The sequence below is a fragment of the Bombina bombina genome, chromosome 3 (assembly GCF_027579735.1).
Source record: "Bombina bombina isolate aBomBom1 chromosome 3, aBomBom1.pri, whole genome shotgun sequence".
Lineage (NCBI taxonomy): Eukaryota > Metazoa > Chordata > Amphibia > Anura > Bombinatoridae > Bombina > Bombina bombina.
This window is the reverse complement of record NC_069501.1, coordinates 976,136,536-976,162,402: the sequence shown is the minus strand read 5'-3', so window position 1 is coordinate 976,162,402 and position 25,867 is coordinate 976,136,536. Positions and strand designations below refer to the sequence as shown.

The window sequence follows — 25,867 nt, the reverse complement described above, 5'->3', positions numbered from 1 at the left end:
CAGGTATCTGTCCAGATCCCGGGATCCTCAGGCGGAAGCAGTGGATGCATTATCACTTCCTTGGAAGTATCATCCTGCCTATATCTTTCCGCCTCTAGTTCTTCTTCCAAGAGTAATCTCCAAGATTCTGAAGGAATGCTCGTTTGTTCTGCTGGTAGCTCCGGCATGGCCTCACAGGTTTTGGTATGCGCATCTTGTCCGGATGGCCTCTTGCCAACCGCGGACTCTTCCGTTAAGACCAGACCTTCTGTCACAAGGTCCTTTTTTCCATCAGAATCTGAAATCCTTAAATTTAAAGGTATGGAGATTGAACGCTTGATTCTTCGTCAAAGAGGTTTCTCTGACTCTGTGATTAATACTATGTTACAGGCTCGTAAATCTGTATCTAGAGAGATATATTATAGAGTCTGGAAGACTTATATTTCTTGGTGTATTTCTCATCATTTTTCTTGGCATTCTTTTAGAATACCGAGAATTTTACAGTTTCTTCAGGATGGTTTAGATAAAGGTTTGTCCGCAAGTTCCTTGAAAGGACAAATCTCTGCTCTTTCTGTTCTTTTTCACAGAAAGATTGCTATTCTTCCTGATATTCATTGTTTTGTACAAGCTTTGGTTCGTATAAAACCTGTCATTAAGTCAATTTCTCCTCCTTGGAGTTTGAATTTGGTTCTGGGGGCTCTTCAAGCTCCTCCGTTTGAACCTATGCATTCATTGGACATTAAATTACTTTCTTGGAAAGTTTTGTTCCTTTTGGCCATCTCTTCTGCCAGAAGAGTTTCTGAATTATCTGCTCTTTCTTGTGAGTCTCCTTTTCTGATTTTTCATCAGGATAAGGCGGTGTTGCGAACTTCTTTTGAATTTTTACCTAAAGTTGTGAATTCCAACAACATTAGTAGAGAAATTGTGGTTCCTTCATTATGTCCTAATCCTAAGAATTCTAAGGAGAAATCGTTGCATTCTTTGGATGTTGTTAGAGCTTTGAAATATTATGTTGAAGCTACTAAATCTTTCCGAAAGACTTCTAGTCTATTTGTCATCTTTTCCGGTTCTAGAAAAGGCCAGAAAGCTTCTGCCATTTCTTTGGCATCTTGGTTGAAATCTTTAATTCATCTTGCCTATGTTGAGTCGGGTAAAACTCCGCCTCAGAGAATTACAGCTCATTCTACTAGGTCAGTTTCTACTTCCTGGGCGTTTAGGAATGAAGCTTCGGTTGATCAGATTTGCAAAGCAGCAACTTGGTCCTCTTTGCATACTTTTACTAAATTCTACCATTTTGATGTATTTTCTTCTTCTGAAGCAGTTTTTGGTAGAAAAGTACTTCAGGCAGCGGTTTCAGTTTGAATCTTCTGCTTATGTTTTTCGTTAAACTTTATTTTGGGTGTGGATTATTTTCAGCAGGAATTGGCTGTCTTTATTTTATCCCTCCCTCTCTAGTGACTCTTGTGTGGAAAGATCCACATCTTGGGTAATCATTATCCCATACGTCACTAGCTCATGGACTCTTGCTAATTACATGAAAGAAAACCTAATTTATGTAAAAACTTACCTGATAAATTCATTTCTTTCATATTAGCAAGAGTCCATGAGGCCCGCCCTTTTTTTGTGGTGGTTATGATTTTGTATAAAGCACAATTATTCCAATTCCTTATTTTATATGCTTTCGCACTTTTTTCTTATCACCCCACTTCTTGGCTATTCGTTAAACTGAATTGTGGGTGTGGTGAGGGGTGTATTTATAGGCATTTTGAGGTTTGGGAAACTTTGCCCCTCCTGGTAGGAATGTATATCCCATACGTCACTAGCTCATGGACTCTTGCTAATATGAAAGAAATGAATTTATCAGGTAAGTTTTTACATAAATTATGTTTTTGGTATGTGAGTTAATAAATTTGTCCATGTGAATATAAAGTGAACGTAAGGGGTATTTACTACCCAGGTGAAAAAAAAAAAAAAAAAAAAGTGAAAAAGGAAAAATATGGGTGTAGGGGAGTGAGTGAATATGTGAGGGAGTGACTGTTTAAATTATTTCTGTGTTCGTGTTTTTTAGAGGCCTAGGCTATCTAATCTATACTTTCTGTGCCAAAAAAAAAAAAAAACACATGAGGCACGAGCGACAAAGGATAAAAGAAGAAAAAATAGATAAATATCTATTTAGTGTAGAGATTGGCAGTTTTTCAAAACACTCTCAATGACCCCTTACCCAACCTAGTGGAGTATCGGGAAAGATTATTTGCCTCTAGTCCCTTGCCCTCCTGTTCTGTAATACTGATTATCCACCAGTTATTTATAACAGAGCAAACAGAAAGTTAATGCAATGTGTATATTAGATAAATTAATAACTGCAAGTTACTAACTAGTTGAATTACTTTCTATTTCAATAAAATATTAAGTCTCAAAATTTTTGAGTTTATACCTCAGGAGGCCGTAGAATATGTAAGACAAAATTAGCCCGGTTGCTTATTTGATTCTGTAGGAGAACCTAAGTGAAAATTTAATTTACCATAGCTTATTTTTCCTTATCTAAGGTGTTAGGGCCCACCATATGTGCAAGTATTTCAGCAAAACAACAATCAAAACAATTCAAGGGTATACAAGAGTATACAACAATAACAGAAGAACTTCAAGCTATAATACGATTACTTGTATCTATTTCAGATATTTTCTCTAAATAAAAATCACCCAAATTTGGCTTCCTTCTTTTTATGTTCACTATAATATACACAGCCTTATGAATTTTGATATGATCTTGCTGAGCTTAAAAAAAAAATTTTTGGACCGTTCTGTTATTTCTAGAACTAGAGTCAAGAAACAGATTAAATATTTCAGAGGTTTATAGCCTGCTGTTAGTGGTCCAAGATAGAACCGGCAACGGTTTGAAATAATTCTTTGTCATAGGGTAAATTGTATCTAAACTTTTCATAGCATGCGTTAGAAAAATGCCCAATTAGATGTGTAATACACAATGTGTAATACACAGCTACTTGCTTTTATTGATTTTATATTGCTTTTGAGAAAGACTTGCTGAAAGTTGAAACGCATTGAGCTTAAATAAATATCTTTTTATCAAAGTTGGAAGACTGTTGATATTCTTTTTTGCTGAGACAAGCCGGATTCTCCTATTTATGGAGTAAGTTACTATTTTGTTTTTTCTTGATTTACTGGACACCTTTGGTCATTTTGAGTCTTCATTTGCTTGCAGACCTATTAACAGGTTCTTGAGAGATTCTGAAACTATTCTGGGGAACTACATCATTCTGGAGACACATTACATCGCAGCTGAACTCCCACTACTTATGGAGTGAGTATACTGCACTTATATTAATTGGATCCTACACACACCTCAAGCCCTTTTTCTCTTCGCCATATAGAGAAACATCACTGTACAGACCAGCGCCATCTATTTGCCATTTTTCCACTTGTATAAAACAGTCACAGAGGAGAGACTGTAAGAAGGCTGCGGTCTTATCTAAAAGGAGAGTATCAGTTCTTGTTGTTAAATTAAGTGTTATTTTCCATCTAGCACTGTATATTTTATCTTTTTGTATCTATCTAGAATTAAGCCTGTATTTAGACCTATTACTCCTCCCTGGAGTTTGAATTTAGTTCGAGTTCTGCAAGGGGTTCCGTTTGAACCTATGCATTCCATAGATATTAAACTATTATCTTGGAAAGTTTCTGAGCTTTCAGCATTACAGTGTGATTCGCCTTATCTCATATTTCATTCTGATAAGGTGGTTTTACGTATCAAACCTGGGTTCCTTCCTAAGTTTGTTTTGAATAAGAATATTAATCAGGAAATTGTTGTTCCTTCCTTGTGTCCTAATCCTTCTAAGAAGGAGCGTCTGTTGCATAACTTGGATGTGGTCCGTGCCTTAAAGTTTTACTTACAGGCAACTAAGGATTTCGGTCAATCATCTTCATTATTCATTGTTTATTCTGGAAAGCGTAGGAGTCAGAAAGCTACGGCTACCTCTCTTTCTTTTAGGTTGAGAAGTACTTATCCGCCTGGCATATGAGACTGCTGGACAGCAGCCTCCTGAAAGAATTACGGCTCATTCTTCTAGGGCTGTGGCTTCTACATGGGCTTTTAAAAACGATGCATCTGTTGAACAGATTTGTAAGGCTGTGATTTGGTCGTCCCTTCACTTTTTCCAAATTTTCCAAATTTTTATACTTTTGCTTCTTCTGAGGCTATCTTTAGGAGAAAGGTTCTTCAAGCAGTGGTGCCTTCCGTTTAGGTTCCTGTCTTGTCCCTCCCTTTCATCCGTGTCCTTTTGCTTTGGTATTGGTTTCCCACAAGTAAGGATGAAATCCGTGGACTCGTCATATCTTTGTAAAAGAAAACTAAATTTATGCTTACCTGATAAATTACTTTCTTTTACGATATGAGGAGTCCACGGCCCACCCTGTTCTTTTTAAGACAGTTTTTTCTTTATATTTTTTGTAAACTTCAGTCACCTCTGCACCTTTTAGCCTTTCCTTTTCTCTTCCTATACCTTCGGCCGAATGACTGAGGGTAGAGGGGAAGGGGAGGGGCTATATATACAGCTCTGCTGTGGTGCTCTTTGCCACTTCCTGTTAGCAGGAGGTTAATATCCCACAAGTAAGGATGAAATCCGTGGACTCGTCCTATCGTAAAAGAAAGTAATTTATCGGGTAAGCATAAATTTAGTTTTCCTTTTGCAGACTATCAGTTTCAAAATTGGGAAACATATTTAGGAAGTTAATTTTTTCTTAGTCTTTTCTTCAAATTAACTGCTTTTTCATTAATTTTCGCGGGCAAAATTAGGCTCGTGAGGTCGCAAAATACTGATATTTATTGCGTCATTCTTGGCGCAATAATTTTTTTGGTGCAAAGGTATGTTTGACGCAAATTAGTAATTTCCGGGCGTCTTAGTTGATGCCAGGTTTCCTTGCACAGGGTTGCGTCTGCCATAGTTGCGTAATTTCCGGATGTTAGCGCCAAAAAAAATTCATTTTGCATTGTGAGTCATACTTGGCGCCAAATTTATTTATTTAAACCCCACTTCCTATATGCCTCTTGCTCTATTTTATGCTCAGAGGGCTGTGCTGTTTGATTTTTTTTTTCCCATTCCTGAAACTGCCATATAAGGAAATTTATAATGTTGTTTTTTTCTCTTACATTTGCAAGATGTCTCAATATGATCCTGACTCAGAAACCACTGTTGGAATCCTGCTGTCTGATAACAGTTCTACCAAAGCTAAGTGTATATGTTGTAAATTTGTGGAGATTATATATCCAGCTGTAGTATGTAACAGTTGTCATGACAAGCTTTTGCATGCAGAGAATGTATCCATCAGTACTAGTGCAATGCCTGTTGAACCTTCAACATCTGATGTACATGATATCCCTGTGAATATTAAAGATTGTATTGCTGATGCGATTCAGAAGGCTATGTCTGCTATTCCGCCTTCTAATAAGTGTAAAAGGTCTTTTGAAACTTCTCATAAGATTGATGAAATTTCAAATGACTACAACATACTGAATTATCCTCCTCTGATGAGGATCTGTTTCAGAAGATTCTACCTCAGATATTGACACTGACAAATCTACTTGTCTCTTTAAGATGGAGTATATTCGTAAATTATTAAGTCTTGGTTACTTTGCATATTGAGGAATCTAGTCCTCTTGATAATAAAATGAGTAAACATTTAAATTCGGTTTATAAACCTCCTGTTACTCCAGAGGTTTTTCCAGTTCCTGATGCTATTTCTGATATGATTTATAAGGAATGTAATGGATCTGGTACTTATTTTATTCCTTCTTCTAGGTTTAAGAAGTTTGATCCTTTGCCAGCAGCTAGATTGGGGTTTTGGGGAAAAAAATCCCCAAAGTTGATGGGGCTATTTCTTCTCTTGCCAAACGTACTACTACCATTCCTATGGAAGATGGTACTTCTTTTAAGGCTCCTTTAGATGGGAAACTTGAATCTTATCTAATGAAAGCTTATTTATTTTTTTTGGCTATATTCTTAGGCCTGCTATATCCATGATTGATGTTGCAGCTGCATCAACTTTTTGGTTGGAAAGCTTAGCGCAACAGGAAACAGACCCTGGTTTGTCTAGCATTGTTCACTTGCTTCAACATGCTAATCATTTTATCTGTGATGCCTTTTTTTATATCAAAATTGATGTTAAAGCTATGTCTTTAGCTATTTTAGCTAGAAGATCTTTGTGGCTTAAATATTGGAATGCTGACATGGTATCTAAATTTAGATTATTAGCTCTTTCCAAGGTAACAATTTATTTGGTTCTCAGTTGGATTCAATTATTTCATTGTCACTGGGGAAGGGAGTTTTTTTGCCTCAGGATAAAAGACTTAAGGGTAAATCTAACGCTTCTAATCGTTTTCGTTCTTTTCGACAGAATAAGGAACAGAAAGTGAATCCTTCCACTAAAGATTCTGGTTCCAATTGGAAACCTTCAAGTTTGAATAAAGCTAAGCCCTTTAAGAAACCAAAGCCAGCTCCCAAGTCTGCATGAAGGTGCGGCCCTCATTTCAGCTCAGCTGGTGGGGGGCAGATTGAAATTTTTCCAAATCATTTGGACAGATTCTGTCCAAAATCAGTGGATTCAGAGTATTGTCTCTCTCAAGCGTATTGAATTGGATTCAGAGTAAGACCTTCTGTGAAAAAAATTTTTCTCTCACACGTCCCAGCAAATCCAGTGAAGGCTCAGGCTTTTCTGAAGTGTTTCAGATCTGGAGCTTTCAGGGGTAATCATACCAGTTTTGTTTCAGAAACAGGGTCTGGGGTTTTATTCAAATCTATTGTCCCAAAGAGAGAAAATTCATTCAGGCCAGTTCTGGATATGAAAATTTTGAATCATTTTGAATGAGTGCCAACTTTCAAAATGGTAACTATATAAGGACTATTCTGCCTTTTGTTCAGCAAGGTCATTATATGTCCACGATAGACTTACAGGATGCATAACTTCATATTCCAATTTATCCAGACCACTATCGGCTTCTGAGATTCTCTTTTATAGACAAGCATTACCAATTTGTCGCTCTTCCATTTGTCCTAGCGACAGCTCCAAGAATTTTCTCAAACGTTCTCGGTGCCCTACTCTCTGTAATCAGAGAAAAGGGTATTGCAGTGTTTCCTTATTTGGACAATATCTAGCTCAGTCTTTACATTCTGCCGAATCTCACACAAATCAACTAGTGTTGTTTCTTCAAAGACATGGTTGGAGGATCAATTTACCGAAAAGTTCTTTGATTCCTCAGACAAGGGTCACCTTTTTAGGTTTCCAGATAGATTTTGTGTCCATGACTCTAACAGACGAGAGACAAATGAAATTGGTTTCAGCTTGTCAAAACCTTCAGTCTCGATCATTCCCTTTGCTCCTTTTCATATGAGACCTATTCAGCTTTGTATGCTGAATCAATGGTGCAGGGATTATACAAAGATATCCGTCAATATCCTTAAATCCCAACATTCGACTCTCTCTGACTTGGTTGTTAGACCACAATCGTATAGTTTAAGGTGCCTCTTTTGTTAGTCCAACCTGAACTGTAATCAGAATAGTTGCAAGTCTTTCAGGTTAGGGAGCTGTGTGAGGATCTCTGACAGCACAAGGAGTTTGGAAACCTCAAGAGGCGAGGTTAACAATTAATATTTTAGAACTCTGTGCTATTTTCAGGGCTCTTCAGGTTTGGCCTCTGTTGAAGAGAGAATAATTTATTTGTTTTCAGACCAACAATATCACAACTGTGGCATATAACAATCATCAGGGTGGGACTCACAGTCCCCTAGCTATGAAAGAAGTATCTTGGATATTTTCTTGGGCGGAATCCAGCTCTTGTCTAATTTCTGTGGTACATATCTCGGGTATAATCAATTGGGAAGCGGATTATATCAGCCGTCAGACTTTACATCCAGGGGAGTGGTCTCTCCATCCAGATGTGTGTGTTCAGATTGTTTAGATGTGGGGTCTTCCAGAAATAGATCTGATGGCTTCCCATCTAAACAAGAAACTTCCCAGGTACTTGTCCAGTTCCAGGGATCCTCAAGCGGAGTCGGTGGTTCCTTGGTTTTACCAACCTGCTTATATCTTCCCGCCTCTAGTTCTTCTTCCAAGAGTGAGCTCCAAGATCATCATGGAAAAATCGTTTGTGTTTCTGGTAGCACCAGCATGTCCTCACAGGTTTGGTATGCAGATCTTGTTTGGATGTCCAGTTGCCAACCTTGGCCACTTGCTTTAAGACCAGACCTTCTGTCTCAAGGTCCGTTTTTCCATCAGGATCTCAAATCTTTAAATTTGAAGGTATGGAAATTGTACGCTTAGTGCTCAGTCATAGAGGTTTCTCTGACTCAGTGATCAATACTATGTTACAGGCTCATAAATCTGTTTCTAGGAAGATTTATTATCGCGTTTGGAAGACTTGTATTTCATGGTGTTCTTCTCATAAATTCTCCTAGCATTCTTTTAGAATTCCTAGAATTTTACAGTTTCTTCAGGATGGTTTGGATAAAGGTTTGCTTCTTTCTTGAAGGGACAAATCTCTGCTCTTTCTGTTTTATTTCACAGAAAGATTGCTAAGCTTCCTGATATTCACTGTTTTGTGCAGGCTTTGGTCCGTATCAAGCCTCTCATTAAATCAATCTCTCCTCCTTGGAGTCTTAATTTGGTTTTGAAGGCTTTACATGCTCCTCCTTTTGAGCCTATGCATTCTTTGGATATTAAACTACTTTCTTGGAAAGTGTTGTTCCTTTTGGCTATTTCTTCTGCTAAGAGTTTCCGAATTATCTGCTCTTTCTTGTGAGTCTCCTTTTCTGATTTTCCATCAGGATAAGGCAGTTTTGCGGACTTCATTTGACTTTCATCCTAAGGTTGTGAATTCTAATAACATTAATAGGGAAATTGTTGTTCCCTCTTTGTGCCCTAATCCTAAGAATTCTTTGGAAAGATCCTTACATTCTTTGGATGTTGTTAGAGCTTTGAAATATTATGTTAAAACTACTAAAGATTTCAGGAAGACTTCCAGTCTATTTGTTGTCTTTTCTGGTTCTAGGAAAGGTCAGAAAGCTTCTGCCATTTCCTTGGCATCTTGGTTAAAACTTTTGATTCATCAGGGCCTTCGTGGGCCTTTAAGAATGAAGCTTCAGTTGATCAGATTTGCAAAGCAGCAACTTGGTCTTCTAAATGCATTTTGACAGTTTTTCACCACTAGAGGGCTTTAGTTCATGTGTTTCATATAGATAACATTGAGCTCATGCACGTGAATTTACCGAGGTGTGAGCACTGATTGGCTAAAATGCAAGTGTGTAAATAGCACTGAGATAAGGAGGCAGTCTGCAGAGGCTTAGATACAAGGCAATCATAGGTAAAAAGTATAAATATAACTGTGTTGGTTGTGCAAAACTGAGGAATGGGTAATAAAGGGATTATCTTTCTTTTTAAAACAACAAACATTCTGGTGTTGAATGTCCCTTTAATCTGGTTCTTAGGGTTCTGCAGCAGGCTCCGTTTGAGCCTATGCACTCTGTTGATATTGAATATTACCTTGGAAAGCTTTGTTTCTTCTAGATATTTTTTCTGCAGTGAGATCCCTCTTTCAGTCTTTCATGCGGATAAGGTGGTCCTTCGTACCAAATTGGGATTTCTCCCTAGGGTGGTATCGGACCTCAATATCAGTCAGGTAATTGTAGTTCCTTCCTTCTGTCCTATCCTTCTCAGAAGAAATGTTTGTTGCATAACCCGGATGTTGTGTGTGCTCTGAAGTTCTATCTGCAAGCAACTAGAGAATTTCGACATTCCACTACCCTTTTTGTTGTATTCTCTGGTAAACGGAAGGGCCAGAAGGCCACTTCTTCTACTCTTTCCTTTTGCGAAGTGTTATTTGGTTGACTTATGAGACAGCTGGACAACAGCCTCCTGAGAGAATTACGGCTCATTCCACTAGGGTTGTCTTTTTCTTGGGCCTTTAAAAATGGATCTGCAAGGCAGCCACTTGGTCCTTGTTGCATACTTTTTCCAACTTTTTAACATTCAATGTTTTTTGCTTCAGCTGAGGATTCTTTTGGAAGTAAAGTTCTTCAAGCGATATGGTGCCTTCTGTTTAGGTCTGCCTGTCTTGTTCTCCCTCCCTTCCATTCTGTGTCCTTTAGTTTGCGTTCCCACTAGTAATTAGGATGGATTTGTGGACGCTCCATGCCATTGGAAAGACAAGAAAATGTATTTTGCTTTTATGCTTACCTGATAAATTATTTTCTTTCCTGGCATGGGGAGAGTCCATGACCCGTCCTTAATTTATTTTAAGACGGTGTTTGTCATGTTATTTTAAACCACAGGCACCTCTCTACCCTTGTGTCCTCTTCTCTTTCCATATTCCTTCAGCTAAATGATGTGGGTTTATAGAAAGTGGGAGTGATACTTGACAGTTTTGCTGGGGTGTTCTTTGCTGCCTCCTGGTGGCTAGGAGTTGAATTCCCACTAGTAATTAGATTTGTGGACTCTCCATGCCAGGAAAGAAAATAATTTATCAGGTAAGCATAAATTTTGTTTTTTGAAAAAACATTTACCTGTATGCCTGCTTTGTATCCTGGGGATTGCAGCCGGTTATTGGATACATCTGGAAGTTTACATTACTTATTGGCAGAGCTCCAGGGAGTTGCCTATTGTTGGTGTGTTCCATTCCTATATATATATATATATATATCTAAAAATCACCAGATTAAAGGCATCTGCATTGTTTTGTAATGCATCAGGCTGTGTAAATATTGTTCTTTATTAAAGGGATACTAAACCCAAATTTTTCTTTCCTGATTCAGATAGAGCATTTAATTTTATGCAACTTTCTAGTTTATTCCAATTATCTTTTTTTTCTTCATTCTCCTGCTATCTTTATTTAAAAAGCAGGAATGTAAAGCTAAGGAGCTGGCCCATTTTATGTTCAGCACCCTGTAGAGCTTTACTTATTAGTGCCAACATTTAGCCACTAATAAGCAAGCGTAAACCAGGTTCTAAACTAAAAATGGTCCGGCTCCTAATCTTTCATTTCTGCTTTTTTAAATAAAGAGCATTTTCTATCTGAATCGTGAAAGAAAAACTTTAAATTTAGTATCCCTTTAATCGAACTGGTTTGGGAGTTTCTTTGATGTGTGGATTATTTTAGATGTGATGATTATTTCTCAACGTCTCAAATGTCTGTTTGCTTAGTAATTAAACATTCCTCAATGAACCATTGACGTCAAAGTTTTTTATGCAAATGTTTTTTTTTGTTTCTCTCTCTCTCAACAGAGGTTGATTGTCTCAATAATGGTTGATCACCGATCATCAACCATATAGAAATAAATATTTTTGAATTTGCTGCTTCAGTATAGAGTAGCAACATCTTCTATAAACTTTTTCTTCTTGTTGATTTTTCTGCAGATCTTGACAAGTTTACAGCTGATGATATCATGGATCCCATAGCAAAGGCCAAAATGGTTGCTCTAAAAGGAATAAAGAAGGTTATGGCTCAAGGGAGCATTGGAGTGACTCCTGGCATGAATAGGTAACAAACGAGAGACCGAGTAGAAGCCTTTTGACTTAAAGTGAATGTGAAAAGTGCCCGGTTTTTAAAAATTTGATTAAAAACAGGGGCACCTTAATTCATCAAAATTTACATTTCTTTCTTGTAATTGGCAAGAGTCCATGAGCTAGTGACGTATGGGATATACAATCCTACCAGGAGGGACAAAGTTTCCCAAACCTCAAAATGCCTATAAATACACCACTCACCAAACCCACAATTCATTTAGTTTTACAAACTTTGCCTCCTATGGAGGTGGTGACGTAAGTTTTGTGCTAAGATTTCTACGTTGATATGCGCTTCTCAGCATTTTGAAGCCCTTTTCCTCTGAGTACAGTGAATGTCAGAGGGATGTGAAGGGAGTATCACCTATTGAATGCAATGGTTTTCCTCACTGGGATCTATTTCATAGGTTCTCTGTTATCGGTCGTAGAGATTCATCTCCTACCTCCCTTTTCAGATAGACTATATACTCTCATATTCCATTACCTCTACTGATAACTGTTTAAGTACTGGTTTGGCTATCTGCTATATGTGGATGTGTCTTCTGGTAAGTATGTTTTCATTACTTAAGACACACTCAGCTATGGTTTGGCGCTTTGTGTATATTCTATAAAGTTCTAAATATATGTATTGTACTTATATTTGCCATGATTCAGGTTTCAGTATATTTCCTTTTGCAGACTGTATTTCTTACATGGGGTATAGTCTTTTTTTCAATTGACTGTAATTTTCAAATCGCGGGCAGAATTAGGCTCACAAGGGCGCAAAATGCTAAAGTTTGTGTCATTCTTGGCGCAAGACATTTTTGGCGCAAAGTTACGTTTGACGCAAATTCGTCATTTCCGGCGTCTTAGTTGACGCCGGGTCCTTTCACAAGGTTGCGTCAGTGTGTTGTTTCCGGATGTTTTTGGAGCCAAATTTTTTTCTGTTTATTGTGCGTCATACTTGGCGCCAAATATTTTCATTATTTAAGACCTCATTCTTTTTTGCCTCCTGCCTTTTTTCTATGTCAGAGGGCTATGCTGTTTGCATTTTTTTCCCATTCCTGAAACTGCCATATAAGGAAATAGATGATTTATCTTTATATGTTGTTTTTTTCTCTTACATTTGCAAGATGTCTCAATCTGATCCTGTCTCATAAATCACTTTTTGAACCCTGCGGCCTGATAACAATTCTACCAAAGCTAAGTGCATTTGTTATAAACTTGTGGAGGTTATACCTCAAGCTGTGGTTTGTAATATTTGTCATAATAAACTTTTATATGCAGAGAATGTATCCATCAGTAGTAGTTCATTACCTGTTGTTCCTTCAACATCTAATGCACAAGATATACCTGTAAATTTAAAATAATTTATTTCTGATTCTATTCAGAAGGCTTTGTCTGCCATTCCGCCTTTTAATAAACGTAAAAGGTGTTTTAAAACTTCTAATAAGGTTGATGAAATTTCAAATGACCAGCAACATACTGAATTATCCTTCTCTGATAAGTATCTATCTGATTCAGAAGATCCTGCCTCAGATATTGACACTGACAGATCCTCTTATTTATTTAAAATGGAGTATATTCGTTATTTGTTAAAAGAAGTGTTGATTATATTATATATGGAGGAAACTAGTCGTCCTGATATTAAAACTAGTAAGCATTTAAATTCTGTTTATAAACCTCCTGTGGTTATTCCAGAGGTTTTTCCAGTTCCTGATGCTATTTCTGATATGATTTTTAAGGAATGGAATAGGCCTGGTGGTACTTTTATTCCTTCAAGGTTTAAAAAATGGTATCCTTTGCCAGCAGTTAGATTGGACTTTTGGGAAAAGATCCCCAAAGTTGATGGGGCTATCTCTACTCTTGCTAAACGTACTACTCATCCTAAGGAAGATAGTACTTCTTTTAAAGATCATTTAGATAGGAAACTTGAATCTTATCTAAGGAAAGTTTTATATTCAGGTCATCTTCTTAGGCCTGTAATTTCTCTGGCTGATGTTGCAGCTGCTTCAACTTTTTGGTTGGAAACTTTAGCGCAACAAGTATAGGATAATGATTTGTCTAGCATTTTTAAGTTGATTCAACATGCTAATAATTTCATTTGTGATGCCATTTTTGATATTATCAAAATTGATGTTAAATCTATGTCTTTAGCTGTTTTAGCTAGAAGAGCTTTGTGGCTTAAATCTTGGAATGCTGACATGACTTCCAAGTCCAGATTGCTATCTCTTTCTTTCCAAGGTAATTTTATTTGGTTCTCAGTTGGATTCAATAATTTCAACTGTCACTGGGGGGAATGGAGTTTTTGCCTCAGGTTAAAAGACCTAAGGGTAAATCTAAAGCTTCCAACCGTTTTCGTTCCTTTCAACAAAATAAGAAACAGAAACCTAATCCTTCCCCCAAGGAATCTGCTTCCAATTGAAAGCCTTCTTCAAATTGGAATAAATCCAAGCCATTTAAGAGATCAAAACCAGCCCCCAAGTTCGCATGAAGGTGCGGCCCTCATTCCAGCTCAGCTGGTAGGTGGCAGATTAAAATTTTTCAAAGATGTTTGGATCAGTTCGGTCCAAAATCATTGGATTCAGAGTATTGTCTCTCAGGGTACAGAATATGATTCAGAGTAATACTGCCTGTTAGAAGATTTTTTTTTCTCGCGCATTCCGGCAAACCCAGTAAAGGATCAGGCTTTCCTGAAGTGTGTTTCAGACCTGGAGTTATCAGGGGTAATCATGCCAGTTCCGTTTCAGGAACAGGGTCTGGGGTTTTATTCAAATCTATTCATTGTCCCAAAGAAAGAAAATTCATTTAGACCAGTTTTGCATATCGATTCAAAATCTTTAGATCCAAGAGTACCAACTTTCAAAATGGTTACTATAAGGACTGTTCTGCCTTTTGATCAGCAAGGGCATTATATGTCCACGATAGACTTACAGGATTCATATCTTCATATTCCGATTAATCCAGATCACTATCAGTTACTGAGATTCTGTTTTCTAGACAAGCATTACCAATTTGTTCTTCCTTTTGGCCTAGCGACAGGTTCTAGGTGTCTTACTCTCTGTAATCAGAGAGCGGAGTATTGCAGTATTAAATTATTTGTATGATATCTTGGTACTCGCTCAGTCTTTATGTTCTGCAGAATATCACACAAATCAGCTAGTGTTGTTTCTTCAAAGACATGGTTGGAGGATCAATTTACCAGAAAGTTCTTTGATTGCTCAGACAAAGGTAACCTTTTTAGGTTTCCAGATAGATTCAGTGTCCATGACTTTGCCTCTAGCAGACAAGAAATATTTGAAATTGGTTGCAGCCTGTAGGAACCTTCAGTCTGTCATTCCCTTCAGTGGCTATGTGCATGGAAGTTTTAGGTCTCATGACTGCAGCATCGGACGCGATCCCCTTTGCTCGTTTTCATATGAGACAGTAATTAAATAAATTAAAAGTGGCGCTACAATAGCTTTAAGTATTAAAAACTATGGGTGGAGAGAATAACAAGGTTCTGATAAGGGGATAAACGAAAACTTAAAAGTACAATGTGAAAAATTCTTACACAACCCAATATGGAGTAATGTATAATGATAATGTACAAATTAACCACAGTAGGAAAAATGGCTAAAAAGCATATATTAATTTAATATAATAAGATAATAAACAAATACTTGATAAAAAAGAAAGCAGCAACTGATTTGTGCGTATATAAAATAGCTTCTGTAGAATAGCTTCTATTAGTGATGCATGAACAAACAATAAATAAAATATGTATACATCAGTCTTAATGAATTTATTGAACAATTCATATATTAGAGAGAGAGAGCCCAGAATTTAAAAAGTCTTGATCGACATAAAATAAATCCTTTCTGATTTAATCCAATAGTTCAGTGTAGATAATTTTCTTTTTTAAAAAACAGATAGGCGTATAAAATTAATAGGTGTATCGAATATCTGACTGTTTGATGTATACATATAGGTATACATATTTTATTTGTTTGTTCATGCATCACTAATAGAAGCTATTCTACAGAAGCTATTTTATATACGCACAAATCAGTTGCTGCTTTCTTTTATATCAAGTATTATTTGTTTATTATCTTATTATATTAAATTAATGTTTTTTAGCCATTTTTCCTACTGTGGTTTATTTATACATTATCATTATACATTACTCCATATTGGGTTGTGTAAGAATTTTTCCACATTGTACTTTTAAGTTTTCGTTTATCCCCTTATCATCAGAACCTTGTTATTCTCTCCACCCATAGTTTTTAATACTTAAAGCTATTGTAGCGCCACTTTTAATTTATTTAATTACTGTATCATTTTTTATAACCGGGAGGAGGTTATTATAAAAGAGGCCTAAGTATTTTAAGTCCAGCGCTTAACATATACACTCGTTTTCATATGAGATCTCTCCAGCTTTGTATGCTGAACCATTGGTGCAGGGATTATACAGGGATATCACAATTAATATCCTTAAATCCCAATGTTCGACTTTCTCTGACTTGGTGGTTAGATCACGATCGTATAATTTTATGGGCCTCTTTCGTTCGTCCAACCTGGACTGTGATTACAACAGATGCGAGTCTTTCAGGTTGGGGAGCTGTTTGGGGATCTGTGACAGCACAAGGGGTTTGGAAATCTCAATAGGCGAGATAACCAATAAATATTTTGGAACTCCGTGCGATTCTCAGGGCTCTTCAGTTTTGGCCTCTGTTGAAGAGAGAACCGTTCATTTGTTTTCAGACAGACAATATCACAACTTTAGCATATGTCAATCATCAGGGTGGGACTCACGGTCCTCAAGCTATGAAAGAAGTATCTCGGATACTTGTTTGGGCGGAATCCAGTTCCTGTCTAATTTCTGCGGTTCATATCCCAGGTGTAGACAATTGGGAAGCGGATTACCTCAGTCGTCAGACTTTACATCCGGGAGAATGGTCTCTCCACCCAGATGTGTTTTCTCAAATTGTTCAGATGTGGGGACTTCCAGAAATAGATCTGATGGCATCTCATCTAAACAAAAAACTTCCCAGGTACCTGTCCAGGTCCAGGGATCCTCAGGCGGAAGCAGTGGATGCATTGACACTTCCTTGGTGTTATCAACCTGCCTATATTTTCCTGCCTCTAGTTCTTCTAAGAGTGATCTCCAAAATCATCATGGAGCAATCATTTGTGCTGCTGGTGGCTCCAGCATGACCTCACAGGTTTTGGTATACGGATCTTGTTCGGATGTCCAGTTGCCAACCTTGGCAACTTCCATTAAGGCCAGACCTTTTATCTCAAGGTCCGTTTTTCCATCAGGATCTCAAATCATTAAATTTGAAGGTATGGAAATTGAACGCTTAGTGCATAGTCATAGAGGTTTCTCTGACTCAGTGATTAATACTATGTTACAGGCTCGTAAATTTCTTTCTAGAAAGATTTATTATCGAGTTTGGAAGACTTACATTTCATGGTGTTCTTCCCATAAATTCTCCTGGCATTCTTTTAGAATTCCTAGAATTTTACAGTTTCTTCAGGATGGTTTGGATAAAGGTTTGTCTGCAAGTTCCTTGAAAAGACAAATCTCTGCTCTTTCTGTTTTATTTCATAGAAAGATTGCTAAATTTCCTGATATTCATTGTTTTGTGCAGGCTTTAGTTCGTATGAAACCTGTCATTAAATCAATCTCTCCTCCTTGGAGTCTTAATTTAGTTTTGAAGGCTTTACAGGCTCCTCCGTTTGAGCCTATGCATTCTTTGGACATTAAACTACTTTCTTGGAAAGTGTTGTTTCTTTTGGCCATCTCTTCTGCTAGAAGAGTTTCTGAATTATCCGCTCTCTCTTGTGAATCTCCTTTTCTGATTTTTTTCATCAGGATAAGGCGGTTTTGCGGACTTCATTTCAATTCTTACTTAAGGTTGTGAATTCTAACAACATTAGTAGAGAAATTGTGTCCCTTCCATGTGTCCTAATCCTAAAAATTCTTTGGAGAGATCCTTACATTCTTTGGATGTGGTAAGAGCTTTGAAATATTATGTTGAAGCTACTAAAGATTTCAGGAAGACTTCTAATCTATTTGTTATCTTTTCTGGTTCTAGGAAAGGTCAGAAGGCTTCTGCCGTTTCCTTGGCTTCGTGGTTAAAGCTTTTGATTCATCAAGCTTATTTGGAGTCAGGTCAAGCCCCGCCTCAGAGAATTACAGCTCATTCTACTAGATCAGTCTCCACTTTGTGGGCTTTTAAGAATGAAGCTTCAGTTGATCAGATTTGCAAAGCAGCAACTTGGTCTTCTTTGCATAGTTTTACTAAATTCTCCCGTTTTGATGTATTTGCTTCTTCCAAAGCAGTTTTTGGTAGAAAAGTTCTTCAGGCAGCTGTTTCAGTTTGATTCTTCTGCTTATATTTTAAGTTTTTCTTTTCATTAATATCAACTAATATTTTGGGTTGTGGATTTTTTTTTCTTCTTTTTTTCAGCGGAAAATGGCTGTTTTTGTTTTATCCCTCCCTCTCTAGTGACTCTTGCGTGGAGTTCCACATCTTGGGTATTGCTTTCCCATACGTCACTAGCTCATGGACTCTTGCCAATTACATGAAAGAAAATATAATTTATGTAAGAACTTACCTGATAAATTAATTTTTCATATTGGCAAGAGTCCATGAGGCCCACCCTTTTTTATGGTGGTTATGTTTTTTTTGTATAAAGCACAATTATTTCCAAATTCCTTTGTTGTTGCTTTTTACTTCTTTCTTTATCACACCACTACTTGGCTATTTGTTAAACTGACTTGTGGGTGTGGTGAGGGGTGTATTTATAGGCATTTTGAGGTTTGGGAAACATTTCCCTGGTAGGATTGTATATCCCATACGTCACTAGCTCATGGACTCTTGCCAATATGAAAGAAATACATTTATCAGGTAAGTTCTTACATAAATTATGTTTTCACTCCTGTTGAGGAAAAAAAAACTTACCTTTTAATCTTCGCAGCAGCTCCACCTTCCTCCACCCGTAGCAAAGCCTCTTCCTGGGTCTAAAATGATGAATTCTGGCTTCCTCTAATCACAGCGTTGAATCAGACACTGATTCCCTGGGGGAAAAGCCGTGATTGGAGGATGACCTATCCATCATTTCTGACGTCAGAAATTGCTTGCAACGACAGGAGGAAGCTGGAGCTGCTGTGAAGATTAAAAGGTAAGTTTTTGTTTTTTTTCTCAACAGGAGTGAAATGTAAATTTTGATGAATTAAAGTGCCCCTGTTTTTAATCGAATTTTTAAAAACCGGCACTTTAGCATCAAAATTGACATTCACTTTAAACCATCTTGCAAACAATTTTTATAAAAAATTAACAAAACACTGTATAATACTTAATAGCACTAACTGTAAAATGTTTATACTATCTAAATAATTGTGAGTAATGGTTATTCATTGTTGTAAATATGTGCATATGCTCTTTTACTCACTTGCCTGGATCACAAGCCAATGCTGCCCACCCCATTAGAAGAAAGTAGAATGTGCTGAAGACTAAAGGTGGCTAGGCAAGTCAGTAATGCAAGAATGAAATAGCACTTATGCTGCAATGACATGGAAGCAGAGTAATCATATTTTATGTTTTACTTTCTGTTTAGGTTCCTCACTAATCATTATAAAATCTTAAACCCCTCTGTCATGGATTTAAAGTGTTCAGAACCCAAAATACAGGCTAGATACCATAAGCAACTGATTATATAATTTGTGGTGTGCTTCATATGTCCTGAAAATATAGTGTGAGTTCTGAGAGAATCCTGAGCTAGGTATTATCCAAAAAAGCAGCCCCCCCCCTTTCTTGCTTTGTTTTGAGAGTTAAATTTTATTGTTGACTGCACTGGATTTTTCTAATTGTTTTGCATCTTTCTAAAGGCAACAGGTTTCTCTTCTTGCTCAGCGATTATCAGGGACAGCAGAGTCTTCCAAACAAACGCAAGCTGGTGCTGCACAGGTGAGAGATAAGAATAATATTTATAATGTTTTTCTACCTGGTATCAGTTACTTTTCCTATTTTACTTTATAGTTAAACTGCTTTTATATGAGCTTGTTCTCATGCAAAATTATTGTTCACTTGTTTATCTGTTGCTGTCTCATATACTTTGCCATTGACGGCTTTAAAGCTGTAAAAGGTGCTCAGGTCTAATACAAAGAATTTTCAGTAGTTAGCATGTGATTAGCGTTGTGTTATTTGATCTCACTACAGTTGTCAGTGTCATCAGTTCACTGAAATGTTTGATATTAATACTCCTAGAAAAATTGCATATTTTGTAATTTAAGGTGATGGTAAATCCTAGTTTTTTAAAAACGCTCGGATTTACCAGCACTAAAAATAATAATGGACCTTCATTGATGAATTTTCTTTCATTTAGGTGGCGAGAGTCCAAAAGCTGTTATGTATGGGATAGACATTCCTACCAGGAGGAGGCAAAGTTTCCCAAACCTCAAAATCCTATAAATACCCTGCCCACCTCCCACATACCTTAGTTTAAAACTTTGCCTGGTTGGAGTGCGTGGTGCTTTATCTTCTTCTGTGAAAGGTGCTTCAGAGCGTATTGAAGCCCGGTTCCCCTCAGAGTACAGTGCTTGTCAGAAGAAAGTGAAGGGAGTACTGCCTCATGACACCATGTTTTTGCCTCTGGAAAATCTTTTCATAGGCTCTCTGTAAATTCGTTTGCAGGGATTCATCTTTTACCTCCCTTTACAGATCGATGACATACTCCTATTCCATTACCTCTGCTGATATGTTTTCAGTACTGGTTGGATTTCGGGTTTCAGTGGATGGGTGTCTAAAAACAAAGGTTTTCTACTCATGATTTTTCCTGGCATTTCTTTAGAATACCTAGAATTCTTTAGTTTATTCAGGATGGTTTGGATAAAGGTTTGGCTGCCAGTACCTTGAAGGGACAAATCTCTGCTCTTTCTGTAATGTTTCACAGAAAAAAAATGCTCATCTTCCAGATGTTCACTGTTTTGTTCAGGCTTTAAAAGGACAGTCTAGTCCAAAATAAACTTTCATGATTCAGATAGGGCATGTAATTTTAAACAATTTTCCAATTTACTTTAATCATCAATTTCTTTCATGTAATGAGCTAGTGACGTATGGGATATACATTCCTACCAGGAGGGGCAAAGTTTCCCAAACCTCAAAATGCCTATAAATACACCCCTCACCACACCCACAAATCAGTTTTACAAACTTTGCCTCCCATGGAGGTGGTGAAGTAAGTTTGTGCTAGATTCTACGTTGATATGCGCTTCGCAGCAGGTTGGAGCCCGGTTTTCCTCTGTGTGCAGTGAATGTCAGAGGGATGTGAAGAGAGTATTGCCTATTTGAATTCAATGATCTCCTTCTACGGGGTCTATTTCATAGGTTCTCTGTTATCGGTCGTAGAGATTCATCTCTTGCCTCCCTTTTCAGATCGACGATATACTCTTATATATACCATTACCTCTACTGATTCTCGTTTCAGTACTGGTTTGGCTTTCTACTACATGTAGATGAGTGTCCTGGGGTAAGCAAGTCTTATTTTCTGTGACACTCTAAGCTATGGTTGGGCACTTTTATATAAGTTCTAAATATATGTGTTTAAACATTTATTTGCCTTGATTCAGGATGTTCAACGTTCCTTATTTCAGACAGTCAGTTTCATATTTGGGATAATGCATATGAATAAATCAATTTTTTCTTACCTTAAAATTTGACTTTTTTCCTGTGGGCTGTTAGGCTCGCGGGGGGGCTGAAAATGCTTCATTTTATTGCGTCATTCTTGGCGCGGACTTTCTTGGCGCAAAACTTTTCTTGTCATTTCCTGCGTCATACGTGTCGCCGGAAGTTTTTTTTTACGCCAAATAATGTGGGCGGCTTTTTTGGCGCTAAAAAATTCGAGCGTCATTGTTGTCTCCACAATATTTAAGTCTCATTATTTATTGCTTCTGGTTGCTAGAAGCTTGTTCATTGGCATTTTTTTCCCATTCCTGAAACTGTCATTTAAGGAATTTGATCAATTTTGCTTTATATGTTGTTTTTTCTATTACATATTGCAATATGTCTCAGATTGACCCTGAATTAGAAGCCACTTCTGGAAAAACTCTTAAAGGGCCATAATACCCAAATGTTTAAACACTTGAAAGTGATGCAGCATAGCTGTAAAAAGCGGATTAGAAAATATCACTTGAACATCTCTATGTAAAAAAGAAAGATATTTTACCTCAAAAGTTCCTCAGTAGCCACCTCCCATTGTAAAAGATTTCTAAGCAGCATTTTAGTGTGTTTGTCCTGGGACATCTGAAGGGACTAGCATCGTGCACTCTCATATTATTTCACCAATCAGGTAAAGGAAGCTTACTATGAAATCTCATGAGAGTTAAGTCAAATCTCATGAGATCACAGTAAGAGTTCATGACCTCAGCACTGCTGATGCTGATTGGCTGCTGTTCATTTCTTCATTTTTTTTAATTTTTTTACCTGCAGTTGGGAGCAGCTGAGTATAACTTTTTACACAGAACTTACTCTGCTGAGCTGAGGAAATTGTGAGGTAAAATATCTTCCTTTTTTACATAGAGATGCTCAGGTGATATTTTCCTGTCAGCTTTTTACAGTTATACTGCATCAGTTTCAAGTGATTTAGCATATGAGTATTATGTGCCTTTAACTGAGTTTCAGTTCTACCAAAGCTAAGTTCATTTATTTTAAATGTTATAAATGTTTATCTTTAGCTATGGTTTGTAATAAGTTATTATGATATACTTTTACGTGCAGAATCCATTAGTATTTATGCTTCATATATTTCCATTCTTACATCTTATGTACAAGAAATATTTAGAAGATTTATAAGAAATTTTTTTCTGATTCTATTTTAAAGGCTTTGTCTGACTTCGTGCCTTCTAATAAAATGTTCAGGTCTTTTTCACTTCTTCTTTAATTATTGAAGTTTCAAATGACCAACAACATACTGATTTATCCTTCTCTGATGTTTTTTCTCTTTCAGAAATTTTCTTCATCAGATATTGACACTAACAAATCTACTTTTTTATTATTTTTCTATTATTAAAGTACATTTGTTCTTTGTTGAAAAGGTGTTGATTATTTTGGATATTAAAGTAACTAGTTCTTTAAGACTAGCTGACACTATTTCTGCCTATTTTATTCTTCTGTGTTTTCAGAGGTTTTCTTTCCAATTCCCCATACTAGGGAATGGAATAGGCTGAGAATTTTCTTTTATTCCTTCTTCAAAGTTTTAAACTATATTCTTTGCCAGCAGTTAAATTCAATTTGGAGGGTTCTCCAATTTATTGAGGCTATCTCTACTTCTACTAATTATGCTATTGTTTCTATAGCAAAATAGTATTTATTTTCCTTTAGATAGTTGTATCTTATTTATGGAAAATTATTTAGTTTCAGGTACTTTTCTTGGTCCTGTGATTTATTTGGATATTGCAATTGCTTCATTTTTTCTGTTTACTTTAAGATCAAGTATCAGATTATGATTTATTTTAGCATTGTTAAAGGGACAACATTTACTAGACTAGGTGCTGTTGCATTTGTCTTGTTGTTTTGCATTTATTGATTATGCAAGTCCACTGTTTTGACTGGTCCTTTTAACTGGACTATCATGCTAATAATTTTGTTTGTGTTTTCATTTTATTGAATATTTTCGCAAATGAGGGTTAATCTATGTCTTTAGCTATTTTAGCTAGAAGAATTTTGTGATTTTTAAAAAAATCCATATTTCTTTTGTTCTAAGATAATCCAATTATTTGTTTTATAATTGGATTCAATTCTTAACTGTTACTCTGGGCTTCAAGATTGAGTTCTAAGACTAAAACTTTAAGCTTATACTAGTTTGGTTGTTCTTATTAAGGAACGAATTCCTGAGTTCTTTCCCAAGTAACATGTTTATAATTGGAGTTCGAAATCAGCTCCCTAATATTGCGATGTACGTGCCATATTCCAGCTTGGCTGGTAAGGGGCAGGTTAAGACTTCTTTGAAATTTATTTGGTTCTATTTTGTCCAAATTTCTTTGATTTTATTCCAGTAAGGCTAACACTTTCTTTAAGTGTGTTTCTGTCCTATATATTTTGGGTACTGTTGAAGCATGGCTAGGCACCCATGGGGTTCAAGCGCTGCTCAGACTTAAAATCTTCTGGGGTATTTCTTCCAGCTCCTTTTTTAGGAACCGGGTTTTGCAGTTTTATTCAAACTATTTTGCCTTTTTATGGTCATTTATAGCATTATTTGTTTTCATTAGATACAATAAATGCATTTTTTCATTTTTCTGTTTTCATTCAGATTATTTTCTGAGGATGCGGAATCTCATATAATTCACTTGCTCTTCAGGACATAGTTAGAGGATCTTTTAGATTGTGTCCATGACTCTGTCTCTGACGGACAAGAGACGTCTGAAATTGGTTTCAGCTTGTCGAAACCTTCAGTCACAATCATTCCCTTCGGTAGCCTTATGCATGGAAATTCTAGGTCTTATGACTGCTGCATCGGATGCGATCCCCTTTGCTCGTTTTCACATGTGACCTCTTCAGCTCTGTATGCTGAACCAGTGGTGCAGGGATTACACAAAGATATCTCAATTAATATCTTTAAAACTGATTGTACAACACTCTCTGACGTGGTGGACAGATCACCATCGTTTAATTCAGGGGGCTTCTTTTGTTCTTCCGACCTGGACTGTAATTTCAACAGATGCAAGTCTGACAGGTTGGGGAGCTGTTTGGGGGTTTCTGACAGCACAAGGGGTTTGGGAATCTCAGGAGGCGAGATTACCAATCAACATTTTGGAACTCCGTGCAATTTTCAGAGCTCTTCTGTCGTGGCCTCTTCTAAAGAGAGAGTCGTTCATTTGTTTCCAGACGGACAATGTCACAACCGTGGCATATGTCAATCATCAAGGAGGGACTCACAGTCCCCTGGCTATGAAAGAAGTCTCTCGAATACTTGTATGGGCGGAATCCAGCTCCTGTCTAATTTCTGCGGTTCATATCCCAGGTATAGACAATTGGGAAGCGGATTATCTCAGTCGCCAAACGCTACATCCGGGCGAATGGTGTCTTCACCCAGAGGTATTTCTTCAGATTGTTCAAATATGGGGACTTCCAGAAATAGATCTGATGGCTTCTCATCTAAACTAGAAGCTTCCCAGGTATCTGTCCAGATCCAGTGATCCTCAGGCGGAAGCAGTGGATGCATTGTCACTTCCTTGGAAGTATCATCCTGCTTATATCTTTCCGCCTCTAGTTCTTCTTCCAAGAGTGATTTCCAAGATTCTAAAGGAGCGTTCGTTTATTCTGCTGGTGGCTCCAGCATGGCCTCACAGGTTTTGGTATGCGGATCTTGTCCGGATGGCTACTTGCCAACCGTGGACTCTTCCGTTAAGACCAGACCTTCTATCGTAAGGTCCTTTTTTCCATCAGGATCTCAAATCCTTAAATTTGAAGGTATGGAGATTGAACGCTTGATTCTCAGTCATAGAGGTTTCTCTGACTCCGTAATTAATACTATGTTACAGGCTCGTCAATCTGTATCTAGGATGATATATTATCGAGTCTGGAAGACATCCATTTCTAGGTGTTTTTCTCATCATTTTTCTTGGCATTCTTTTAGAATTCCTAGTATTTTACAGTTTCTTCAGGATGGTTTGGATAAAGGTTTGTCTGCAAGTTCCTTGAAAGGACAAATCTCTGCTCTTTCTGTTCTTTTTCACAGAAAGATTGCTAGTCTTCCTGATATTTATTGTTTTGTACAAGCTTTGGTTCGTATAAAACCTGTTAAGTCAATTTCTCCTCGGAGTTTGAATTTGGTTCTAGGGGCTCTTCAAGCTCCTCCGTTTGAACCTATGCATTTGCTGGATATTTAATTACTTTCTTGGAAAGTTTTGTTTCTTTTGGCCATCTCTTCTGCTAGAAGAGTTTCTGAATTATCTGCTCTTTCTTGTGAGTCTCCTTTTCTGATTTTTCATCAGGATAAGGCGGTTTTGCGAACTTCATTTAAATTTTTACCTAAGGTTGTGAATTCTAACAACATTAGTAGAGAATTGTAGTTCCTTCATTGTGTCCTAATCCTAAAATCTCTAAGGAAAGATTGTTGCATTCTTTGGATGTAGTTAGAGCTTTGAAATATTATGTTGAAGCTACTAAGATTTCCGGAAGACTTCTAGTCTATTATCTTTTCTGGTTCAAGGAAAGGTCAGAAGGCTTCTGCCATTTCCTTGGCATCGTGGTTAAAGTCTTTGATTCATCATGTTTATGTTGAGTCAGGTAGAACTCCGCCTCAAAGGATTACAGCTCATTCAACTAGGTCAGTCTCTACTTCCTGGGCATTTAGGAAT

At 37.1% G+C, this 25,867-nt stretch overlaps 1 protein-coding gene across 3 annotated transcripts in view; it reads left to right on the top strand.

The window, feature by feature from the left end:
- KMT2D (lysine methyltransferase 2D) overlaps positions 1–25,867 on the top strand; it is a 948,037-nt gene that overhangs the window by 390,085 nt on the left and 532,085 nt on the right. For all 3 annotated transcript variants that reach the window (XM_053708073.1, XM_053708075.1, XM_053708074.1), the window contains 2 exons: positions 11,398–11,521; positions 19,400–19,478. In XM_053708073.1, the coding sequence (XP_053564048.1) occupies positions 11,398–11,521; positions 19,400–19,478 (203 nt within the window). The remainder of the gene's footprint in view (positions 1–11,397; positions 11,522–19,399; positions 19,479–25,867) is intronic.